General features: G+C 37.3%; 1 protein-coding gene across 1 annotated transcript; it reads left to right on the forward strand.

Annotated features, from left to right (window-relative positions):
• The first annotated feature begins 11,009 nt into the window (after positions 1 to 11,009).
• On the forward strand, positions 11,010 to 11,978 carry LOC149933788 (uncharacterized). The gene has a single exon (XM_090157425.1). The coding sequence runs from the start codon at positions 11,010 to 11,012 to the stop codon at positions 11,976 to 11,978; it is 969 nt and encodes a 322-aa protein (XP_090013551.1).
• The last annotated feature ends 218 nt before the right edge of the window (positions 11,979 to 12,196 follow it).

The raw sequence follows: 12,196 nt of genomic DNA on the forward strand, positions 1-12,196 counted from the left end.
CCACCTCCGATATTGCGTTGCATTCCCACCTTTTGGGGGTACAGCGGGTCGCTATATGCCTGTTGACCCGACTTTTCTGAACGTTTTCTATAGGGCATATATCCCATCATTATTAGGATGGGTATCTGCTGACGAAGCTATAACCTTCACCGTGATTATTGCCCCATGTTGCACCAGGCTATAACTTCTGATCCAATGGTTCTAAGGTGGAACGCAATTCAGTGACTCAGGGACGCGTAGAGATCATTAATGGGATAACATGGTTCACACATACGTTGTGCTCAGTATTCGTATAACATTTGTAAATTCGGTAAGGTCTCTTACCTAAATCGTATTTTTCGTTGAAATAAAATTACAATTTCTTCATCAGCAAATTAAGATTAGGAAACAAATGTGTTACGATTCTTTTTATCCGATTGTGTCTACCACTTTTATCTGTTAATTTGTTAAACAACAGTTATTAGCATTATCATTCGGTTATTTTAATTGAAAAGTTAACTATTTTTAAGACAAACTAAACATAATTTTCATAACAAGATATATCACAGTGATATTGTTGTTTGGGTAAGTTATTTATTTAATTATCCGTTTTCTGATGAGATAAGATAAAGTTACAAATATAATTTATAAAAATAGTTAGCCCGTTTTTTGGTATAAGAGTACGAAAGAGTTGAAGGCCTATCTTAAATGATCTACCTTCCGCGTTAATGGTAGATTAGTATTTTCGAATATTTGTGTTATATTTCACTGTGTGTCCTAATTAGAAAATACCTAAAAAGGCTTCTTTATAAAAATTGTTTAATTTGATTAATTAGAAATATTTGATAACGCCAAAAACACATTGATTTTGGTAGTTTTTAGATTTTTATGCCTAGAATTTAATTTTTACAATTAAAATTGGAGGGTTCACTTTTTATTTAAATATGACTTAACATCATGACAGATCATATTAATTGGATCAAGAAATAAAAACCACACAGGGCTTGTTCTTTTTAATTAGTTCAATACGTTAAAAAGGCTATTGCATTATGCGTCGCAGGTAATAAAATGTATATTCACCAATAAGGTTTACAAACAATTTTAAACAAAGGTTTAAAATATTCCTAAGTAACTTGAACATAATAAAATATTATGTCTGCCTCTCAATAGAACTCCCACAGAATATAATATGAAAATATTTGTTATTAAAAGGAGGTTCTTAATTAAATTATTTTACACGCGCATAGAAAACTTCATATCATTCAATTGTAACAAAAATCTGGAACTGAATGGACATGCTTTATTTAAGGTAAAGTAAATAGTAACTAAGTATATAACTAGTAATTTATCGACTGTACTAAATTTTAAAATGTTAGATATTTCGTAAAAGCTGAAACAAATACTACTATAACGATTCCTCTGATAGCAATGCCATTAATGTAGTTGTCCTACGAGCAAAAGACGCTTTTTTGAGAATGGAGACAAATGACGACCTGAGATGTAATTAGTTCTAAAGAAATCTTCGGTCAAGAAGCATTCGACGAAGAAAGCGAAGTGAATGTCTGAAATTTAATTGCGCGTGATGGCGATTTCTTCGAAAACAACGATATCGACAGATATACGAGATACGAGCTAACCCTGCTTAAGTCTTGTGGTGGGTTAATTTTAGAAGACCATTCTAAAGAAAATAACAAAGAAACTCTTCCAAAGAATAGTCGATTCGTGGTAGTCACTACAAAATGCGGACGTACAATTATAGTGAGAAAAACTTCTGTATGTTAGCTTTTATCAGAATAAAGTTTAAACGACTTTAAAATTCAAAAAGAAAATACCAAACTGAAGAAAGAAAAAATAGTAAAAGTGATGAAAGAGGATGTCTTGTACAGGATTAGTTATCGGATTAATTCCCTTAAATGCATTGGAGTACTTTATAACTGGTTTGATATCACTAATGATGGTAAACTCAACACGTTAGAAATGCCCTTTCATCATTTTTTTAATTTAAAACGGTACATTTCAACTAGACCCGCTATAAAAACCACATTCTAATGGTTTCTGATACTATACTAGGTGATATTAAAAAAAAACAAAGACTAAAAAGACCCCTCGGTTTTTTTAAAACACCAACTCGAAAATCCAGACAAAAATAACTATAAATGACTAACGTGTCTTTGAAATTTCTTTGTACAATTAAGTTAAAATTCAATATGAAACTATTTCTGGTTTGCTTTTCAAAAACAAATATTAAACTAATCTTCCTACTATATTGTCACTCCAAAACAATTATTCAATTTTGAGTACCCTGTTAATCAGAATTTAAATCATTTACTTTAAATGAAATTTCACGATGTTTTTAACTTTGAAACGAAGTCTTCAATTTTTAAATAAAATCTTGCGATGTAATCAAATTATTTTTGCAAAATCTCTGTAATAAAATTATAGATTTTTCTTAACTTCGTCAAAGTGATTTCAAGTCCGAAGTCTGGTGCACACATCTTCTCAAATTTTAAGCCCCTCGCATTTTCATTACAAGACGTATATTTCTGTACGAAAACCTCACCTGTTATACATTTGTAACACTTTATTATAACGCTTTACGAAATGCTTTACACTTCCTTTTGTAACAATAAATATAGTTTGGAAAAACTTTACTAGCATGCCGCCATTTAAGTTACTCTGGTAAGCTCTTTCGGTTAAATCCTAACTTGCAACAGTTGATGAGTTTGCAACTGTTGAAAGCGGTTTACCACATAGTTCTTTCGGTTTCCCCATTCTCTAAAATATTGTTGAGATTAACGATCATAGTAAGTGTAGGAAGCTGTAATTGGCATGAAGGGTTACGATTTGAAACCCGCCCACCTTGATTAATGGCATTAAAAGTTGTTCGATGACTAGAGAGGAGGGCTGTAAGTGAGGGAGTGAATTCCGGAGGGACAAGAAATGGAAGCCGGGCGTACATTTTGCTTTCGGTTTTTGTAACGGCAATTCTTTGGCAGCGGAAGCGGAGTTTCTACGAAGGTTTCCAAATAGGACCTCCCAATCCATGGGGTATTTTTAAAGGATCATCGAATACTTCGAGAGACGTAATGGTGGTCAAGCTCGTGTACAGGATGTTGACGATGAACTGGGTCGGACCAAGAACATAATCTTAAAAATTCGATAGTAATGCCATCGAAACCCGGTGATTTACCCCTTTTGAAGGAATCAATGACATTAAGTACTTCATCTTCTTTAAAATCCACGTCGTTTCTCTCGACGTAAGGAGCTTCGACTGACTCTCGGATTATTTTGTCTATTTCGAGGTCAACATCCTGCGATTCGTCTTTAAACAGATAATTAAGATTAGTTTCATATGTCATTGAGTCCCTCTGTTAGCGTGCCATGCTCTCTTTCCACGGAGACAGCCTTTTTTCGTTGGGCCTTGCCGGTTGCCAAATCGGCGTGTAACTCCAAATTCCAAAAATGCTAGATCTGTCACGGTCGACATAACGCCGCACTCTGCGAAAAATGCATCGCCCATAAAGTCGAGACGGGCCTTACCGGCGCGTCCCCACTGGTCATTCCCACTCGCAATGGAACAAACTCCGGCACCAGTGGTTCCTTTAACACCGCTGTACGGTCCGTCATCTCATCGGTAGTCAGCTCTCTTAAAGAAGCTCAATTAGGTACCTTAGCGGCGATCGTGGGGAATCACGATAATCCGAGGAGATAAGAGAAATTTTGATGCATAAATTAATTAAAATTATCTTATGTACACACTGTTTTGCACAATCAGCATCTACCGGGATGTCGTTTAGCGGCAAAGAAATTACGAGATAAGAAAGAAAATTAATTTATGTGAGGTAATTTTTATTTGTAATTAACACGTGTGTGTTTTTATTTAAAAAAATGAGGCTCTTGCGTAAAAATAGAACTGTCACTTCTCGAAATAAGAAAAACTGCGGAAAATATTACTTTTATTGAAAAAAATTAAATTTTTTGAAAATAATTTCATGTTTTATGGAGATTAGGTCAAGGATTGTATACAACCCGTATTGTTTTCAGACTTAATGGGCTACGCATTCTTTCTGTTGGTTTTTTAAGCGGGTGGAAACTATATACCGTTATCTTGCGGGCTTTGATTTACCTAATTAACATACTTTCCAGTTAAGTCAAGGCCGTTTAACAATTTAATATATCAGTATCTTATAATTTTTAAAGTCGTAATTATTTTACAGCGAAAGTAATTCCGCGCTGTCTTCAATTTTTTGATAGAATATCAAAACTTTTTACTTCGGTCATGCTCGGGCACCATCCAACTGGGCTGCGAAGGAACTACTCTCTCTCTCACGTTAAATTATCTGACCACCCCAAACCTGTCTTAGCTGAATGCCGGAACCGGTTCGATTCTGTTCGTACTGTAACAACTTTTTAATTTCCCCGTCTCAATACCACCACCTACTACTTTCCCACAGGATTTTCATACACTACTAATCGAGTGGTAGTGTATGATCTCGGAGACTAGGACTCTTATTTTTCCTCTTTTAACGGGCTTTTTTCTAGTATCCGTGTTTTCCCCCTCAGAACAATAAACGAATATAAAAAACGAGATGCTCTGAATGACCTTGAACACTCTCCTCAATTGTTTAGAAAGGTTCGTATTTAACCGAAAGGAGCTAAAGACGATTAAATAGAGGGCGAAGAATGAACGGCACAATTTAACCATGGTTATTTACTTACATGTATGATAGAGTATTTTTTAAATTAAAGGGACACACCGAATATATTTCCGTTGAGTTTTCAATATTTAAACACAAAAAAACAGAAAGGTAATTGGGTTTACATTGCAGCCTGCACAAATCGCATATAGAGATTAGGTTTGTTAATGTGCATGTAGTAGATCATTCTTGCAGGCGTAAAAGATCCCCTCTGATGTTCTTAGTGACTTAAATTCGCTCTAGTTTTCGTTAACGTTATTTTTCTTGATCACCTAAAATACTCTTTTTAATTAGATACGAACGTAAGCGTTTTGTGAAATGGAAACAGGCATTGCCTCTTTATTGATTTTGTTTCGTTTAATTTGTGAAAGTAGAGGCTTCTACACTCTCCTTCACTTAAATTAATGTAATTTATATTAAGCTGGGAAGTCTCCGATCGAATATATGAACTATTAAATATTTCAAGCCGGTTGTTTTGACTACTTTTGTCATTAAATGATTTCGATTGTCTAAAATAAATGAAAGCGACATGGATCTTATGCTTTAGAAAGTGTCATTAGCTATGAAAAAAGATAAATCTTTTAAATGTAATGTTTTCGGGAAGAAATAAACATCATAATTCTGAATTATTCATCAGTTTTGCTTAAAACTTGGTAAGTTTGCGAAGGTAAAACACGTGTAGTGGAAAGGTTTAAAATCTGGTAAATTGTGAGAAATTCTCAAACAGCCAACTTAAAGGGAATATAACCTGCAAAGCAATCTTTAAGGAAGACCCCTTCAATTTTTCAAATTTCCCTGTACAGTGGTGCCAAACATTTTTAAAGCCAAAGGCAAAAGCGGCTAGATCTGCAAACGTTGGTGTTCCACACCAAATACCTGAGGTTATATTCCCTTTAAATTTCGTTTGAGACGATCTTTTCACTTCTCATGATATATAAACAACCAATGTACAACATAACGATCATTACTCAGAAGGTAAATACGGTTAAAAATATAAACAACATAATGGATATATTATAAAAATATTTTATATTTATTGACTTATCTTTTGAGCTTTAAGTAATGCATATTTAAGAAAAAACCATTTTTAAAGGAAAACATCGAATTTTATTCGCAATGACGCTTTATTTCAAAATTTATGCATAAATAGTAAACGTTATGTTCACAAAAGCAAATGATTTAAAATAAATAATAATAATCAGCTTGGCTAATACCCAAGGCACCACCCTAGGCCTAAGTCATCGAGCGACTTTTAAAGCCTTTAATTCAAGTGGTCGGGTTACAATGCGTAGGCGGGTGGTGGAAAGCCCTGCAAGCCACGCGAGCCAACACCTCCCTACACTAACTGTAACCGTTAACCTCAAGAAGTTTTTATGGAAGGGGAAACGGAAGATCTCGGGGGAAAACCCCTTAAGTAAGGTAGAGTTAAGGCGTCAAAAATGACGTATATTCACATTATCAACATTAATGAATTACGATTGCCGCAACAGAGTTTGATATGAAAATAAAAATACCGCATTATTTTTTAGGATCATTGAATTGACAAAATCTATAAGAAATATTTTGTTTTTACGATAGAGCAAAATTGTTATAGCTATGGCTATAGTTTTTCAGAGATTGCTTTGTCGTAGCTTTCGACTAAATATTTTTTACAATTCTTCAGACCTTATTCTGTAACGTCAATTCTGTTGTAGCATTAAATGTTATCGAAAATGCTCACCACGATAAGCATTCACCAAATAATACTCTATTTTAATATTATTTAACAAAAATTAGGGGGTGCCATAACTAAATTAGAAATTTTAGTCCTATTTATTCGAACTTTGAAAGTTTATTTAAAAATAATGATCGACCCTCACTATGTTCTGTTAAATAGAGATCATGGTGGTTGGGTACACTTTTTAGTCGTCTATTAAAATTAAAAAAATTATAAACTTTTGTAGGAATATATTTTACGGCACTTTGGGATATTTTGAATCTCAATTATGAGCCATAACGATTTCAGAATATCATCATTGTTGGTAAGCAATTTTATTTTTCATAATATTTTTCATATAGGAAAGATATGAAGAGGATATGATAGTCTCCTGAAGTGAAGAATTTGATACTTTTCTGGGATTTTTTATCGTCCACAATATCCAATTTATTGATGTTTAAAAAATTAAAATGAAATGAAATACAATTAGTTTACATATAACTTTGCACCATATTTGGCCTCCCTTACTTTAAATCTTGCCACTAAGTGAGACAAAAAATTGTAGTTTTCAAAATTACTAGAGCAGGAATTCACTTATATTAGAGCCATTTTTGAAGTAAGAGGTTTATCTCAAAATAATAAAAGCTATCACTTAACCACAAAATCACATTTTTGAAAAATTGAAAATTATTAAAAAAATTAAATCAATCAAGAAAAGCCAAAATATATCGGTATAAATATTTTCATGAAATCTTAAAAAAAAAAACGTTATTTTCAGAAAATAGTGTTAGCGCTATTTCTGTGTTGCCTTTCGTTAATAATAACAGCGTTGTTTAAAATATAATTACCATGAGATCCGTCGCGAGTAATGCAGGATTATTCTTTTCAGGTTTCTTCTGCGCAACGTCTTGGTAACGTGTATCGTTGTTGTGTTAAGATATTTTCGGAATATTTAACCTTTTAAATTGGAAGTTGCATCCAAAATTTTTATATTTTTGGTTCATATGATAAAGTCGATCTCAATAAATCAATACTGAAAATGTCATAAATATTGGTAGAACTGTTAGTAGATCTTTCATAAATTCCTAGCTAAACAGGCCAAACACATTCAAAAAGACCAGATGGCGCAACTTCAGTAGGACATGCCAACTTCTTTATTCGTTGGTTATAAATATTACGCATTCCTATGGGATTGGTATTTCCTAAAGCTTCACCAATAAAGTCGAAGTTCAAAATATAGCTAAAATAGCGTAGGAGAAGATAGTTCATTTAAAAATATAATAATTCCTTAACTTAAATATTTAAAAAATTAATGAGATATAGTTAATTAACTATTTACTATGGTTTGCATAAATTTATAACCGTTAAATGAGTAGGATTTTGATCTTAAATCCACTATTTATCCCGCAACCTAGGTTGGCAGGTTTGCCAGAAAATCCTTTTAAGAGCCTCCCTGGTTCATAAAAAATCGGGCCAAACCTTCGGCCTCTCTATACACAAAAGTAAATTACCACTTAAGAAGTATTGTATAGAATGGTCTATTTATTATAACAATTAGAAATCAAAGTGGTTTTTGGGAATTATTTAATCGATTTCGCTGACGTAAGGAGATGTGAAACGTATGAATGGTTTAAGAACTTCAATACAGTTCTGATATTACAAAAGGATTTAAGTTACCAATAGTCAACTTAAAGTATATTCTATGACAATAGTAAGATTCAGATTCCACTCAAAGGTTGGGAAATTATCGTCGTGCTCTGAAAGTGCAAATTTTCTGGATTTGGGGGGGGGGGGATTTTCAAACTCAAAAATAAAAAATTAGTGGTGGAATTTAAATTTGCAAGTTACGTAGTTCGAAATAAGACATTCAACGCTTTAAATAGAACCTAAAAAGAGAGATACGTATTGCGTTCGGGATTCGTGCAACTACCACTTTAATATCTTAACCGCGTCGATATATAATAGTCGTAGTGATCGCTTGGCAATTGGAGCAACGAAGTGGCGACTCTTAAACATCAGAAGTGGGATTAATATACAAAATCGCCGAACGAAAGTGGTATGGCCTAAAAAGAGATTCTTACAAACGTCGCGTGTGAGAAATATATTTCAAAAGCGAGATCCTTTTCAAAAGTCGTCGCGCGACGCAACGAAAAATACTTAAGCACCCTCGTCGAATTTAATTGATCCCAGAGTGTAACTCTGAGAACTGTATTCAAGTTAGGAGAAGCTCTCGATTCCGCAATTCTCGATCCGTGAAATGCAACATATCATCGAGAAACTCCGAAACCGAGGATCAAGATTTAAACGCTCAATTACAACCGTTAGCAGATAACAACCGTTAGCAGTTTCCAGCGACTCAGAAGCTGCGAATCACGAAATTTCCAACGAAAATCTCGAACCTTACAACGACACCCTCAGCGATAGCGATGATGAAAGCGACAATGATTCAGTCGCCAGTCACGAAGGAGCCGGAAAGCGGGAATCTGGATGGTTGCCCTTCAAAGATTTTGAGAACGCTATCAAATTAGCGATTAGTACCACCGTCGAGCCAACAAAAGCTACTGTAGGAGGAAATGCACAAGCAAACGTCGTAACGAGTAGCAAGGACGCCAGTCAACTGATACCTGATTTCGATCCTATCGCCGCTCCACTTAAATCTATAAAACAATGGATTAAATGGGTGAAAATCTGGAACCCCTCCTTCTGCGTTGAGTTTGGAATTTCTCTCCTCACTGGTTAAAGGGGTTTTCCCCCGAGATCTTCGGTTTCCTCTTCCCATAAAAACTTGCTGAGATTATCGGTAATACTAAGTCTAGGGAGCTGAAGGTTGGCCACCTGTTACTTGATCACGCACAAGCAACATTGCTTGTGTGGTTGAAAGTGGTGCCTTGGGTATTAGCTCTATTTAAAAAAAAATATCGACGATGGAGCTTCAGCTTATGGATGGTCTGAGTGTTTGGTCATCAACACGGCGCTTCCAAAGCTCAAGGGTAGCGCTTAAGTATGGTACACTGTTGTTCATACTTGGAACGAATGGAAGTCATAACTCGTCGAATGGTTTCCACCGGTTAAAAGCTCTCAAAAATTGTTTCGCGAAATGGAGCAAAGTACTCGTTGTCAAGGGGAATCCATTGAAGTCTATTACCTTAATAAAATTGCCAAAGCCAAACTTTGCGGACTTACCAACGATGCAATGGTTGAATACATTATCACACGACGAAATGATCTCGTCTATGAGTGTACACGACTTGGGCTTTTTTCCGGAACTACTAAAGGGTATGTGACAACAAGAAGAATGACTAGAGACGTCTAAACGAATAAAATAAAAAACCGCAAACGAATCAAATAAGGAATTTCAGTGACGAATCGGAAAGTTCCAATATCCGGACTCGAAGTCCCACGAATCGCAATCTACGGCAATAAACAGCGATGTGCAGAACAACGGCAGTTCAACTTCACGGCGTGAGCCGAAGATCAGCGAAAAAGGATAAACTTTTGTTATATTTGAAATCTTTACGGAAACATCAAAAGATTGAAAACATTTTTAAAACCTGGCTATGAATTTAAGGCCTTGGCGGGCGGCTATCTATTTCATGTAATCACAGAGCTGCAGCTGAAACACTAACCGTACCACGTATCAACTAGTGGAATTGGATCTACCAGAATTGACATTGCCCGAGGAAGAGTCCGGCTGGACCTAAAGACAGGTGACAAGAGATCAATGACAGTGGACGCTCTGATCCTCAATAAGATCACGGCAGATTTCCCAAGCCTTGCTTTCGACACCTAGTCGTTGGCTACGAAGGAGCTTAGCCTTGCTGATGTTACTTTCTTCACAGCTGGATCAATCGCAATATTGTGGGAGCAGACCTCTACTTTGAAGTCTTTGAAGTCGGGAAGCTTCGCGGTGACGGAAGTTGGCCGACAGCAGCTAAGACCGTCTTCGGCTGAGTGATCGGAGGACTGTTTTGCCCCGATCATCTGCAAACCACAGGCCCGTTGGACACCAGTCCTCTTCCAACAACCTCGTGGTCAGCAGTTGCTCAAATCTCCACCTTCGACGAGCAATAATAAAGAATTTGGGAACTGGAGGAGATCATACTGAGAAAGATGCTATTCGCTGACCAGTGGTTATGTGAGCGCAAATTCGAAAAAGCTTTTCTCGGCTGGTTACAGGACGATTCATGGTTCGCATCCGGTTTATAAGCGACCCCAATGAGCTCGGATATTCAAAGAAGGCTGCCGTCGGAGATTTCTAGCGATGAAGAGGCGCCTTCAAACCACTCCCACCGTCCACGGAGGATACTGGAAATTCATGGAGGAGTACATATCCATGGGCCACTTGGAGCTTTAACTAAACCCCACACGCACCATTACTCCTATATCCTGCCAATTGTTGTGACAGCCGACAAAGAGAAAATGTATCGGCAAGTTTGGGTAGATCCGGAGGATGTCGAATGGCAAAGGATAGTTTGGCGAGCAGACCCTTCCAATCCATAGGAGGAAATTAAGCTACAAACTGTCACGTTGGCACCGCAGTGGCTCTCTACCTTGCAACGAAAACGCTCCATCAGCTCGCCCTCGACGTGAAGAATGACTTCCCTCAAGCGTCCACCGCGTTTGATAATAATTTCTACATGGACGACCTTATGATGGGGACGATAAATTTGAAAGAAGGACTTTATCTTCTGACGGAGATCGGTAAAGCAACAAATGGAGCTGGGTTCCAACTCGGTAAATTGGATTCCAACGAGTCAGAATCGCTAGAATTCTTGCCGCCGGAATTTCTAGAAATCCTTAGTGCACTTCGAATGGACAACGTCGAGACAATTAAAACGCAGGGTCTAATATGGGCTCCGGATTACTTCTCGTTTTTGGTGTCGTCACTGCCAGGAAGTGTTTCGATCACGAAAAGAACAATCTTATCGGACACGGTCAAGGTCTTCGACCCTCTTGGGCTATTTGCACCGGTCACGATTGTTTCCAAGACCTTGCTTCTGGCCTTGTGGCAGCTCAAACTCGATTGGAATGAGCCATTTCCATTTCGTCTTGCGGCTAAATCCACGTTCTGCAGGGAAAATCTGCCACTGACCGGGAAGCTTTCCATACAACGCCACGTATCAATGAGTCGTTGGTCCACGGGTTTTGCAAAGGCCTCGTATAAGGCATTCTCAGCCGCTATATACCTTAAGTCAATCTCATCAGCTTGTCAAATCAGTGTCCAGCTTTGCGGTGCCATCTTATTGGCAAGGCTCATCAAACTGTTCCAGGGATCTATCGAAGGAGAAAAACTGCCGCAGATAAATTGCTGGACCGACTCTACCATCGTACAATCCTGGGTTACATCGCCCCCGCAGCCCTGCAAGACGTTCGTGGCCAATTGGGTCGCGGAAATACAAGAGGCGTTGTCCAATGCCTATTGGCGTCATGTGCCTGGCAAAACCAATCCAGCGGATGGTGCATCTCGAGGACTATCAGCAGCCGAGCTCTTAAATCATGCTCTATGGTGGCATGGACCGCCATGGTTGCATGGCACGGGAGCTCCAAAAGAAGTTACGCCAGTTCCAAAGCTGGAAAGGATGCCGAATCGAAGAAAGCGCCACTAGGGTTGTTGCCACTATCACTCAAGTGGACAACTCCCTTCTTTCCCGATATTCTTCACTTTGGACGCAACTGAATGTTACCAGCTTCATACTTCGCTTTGCCCGCAAGGGATGCGAGGATCAAAGGACCGTTTGGCTCTGTAGAACGTTAAACAGTCCTCATACTCTGGGTAAAGAAGCAACAACTATAAACTTTCGCCGATGAACACGATAAAATACGT

Source organism: Leiobunum rupestre, chromosome 8 (genome assembly GCF_980474605.1).
Source record: "Leiobunum rupestre chromosome 8, qqLeiRupe1.1.hap1, whole genome shotgun sequence".
Lineage (NCBI taxonomy): Eukaryota > Metazoa > Arthropoda > Arachnida > Opiliones > Sclerosomatidae > Leiobunum > Leiobunum rupestre.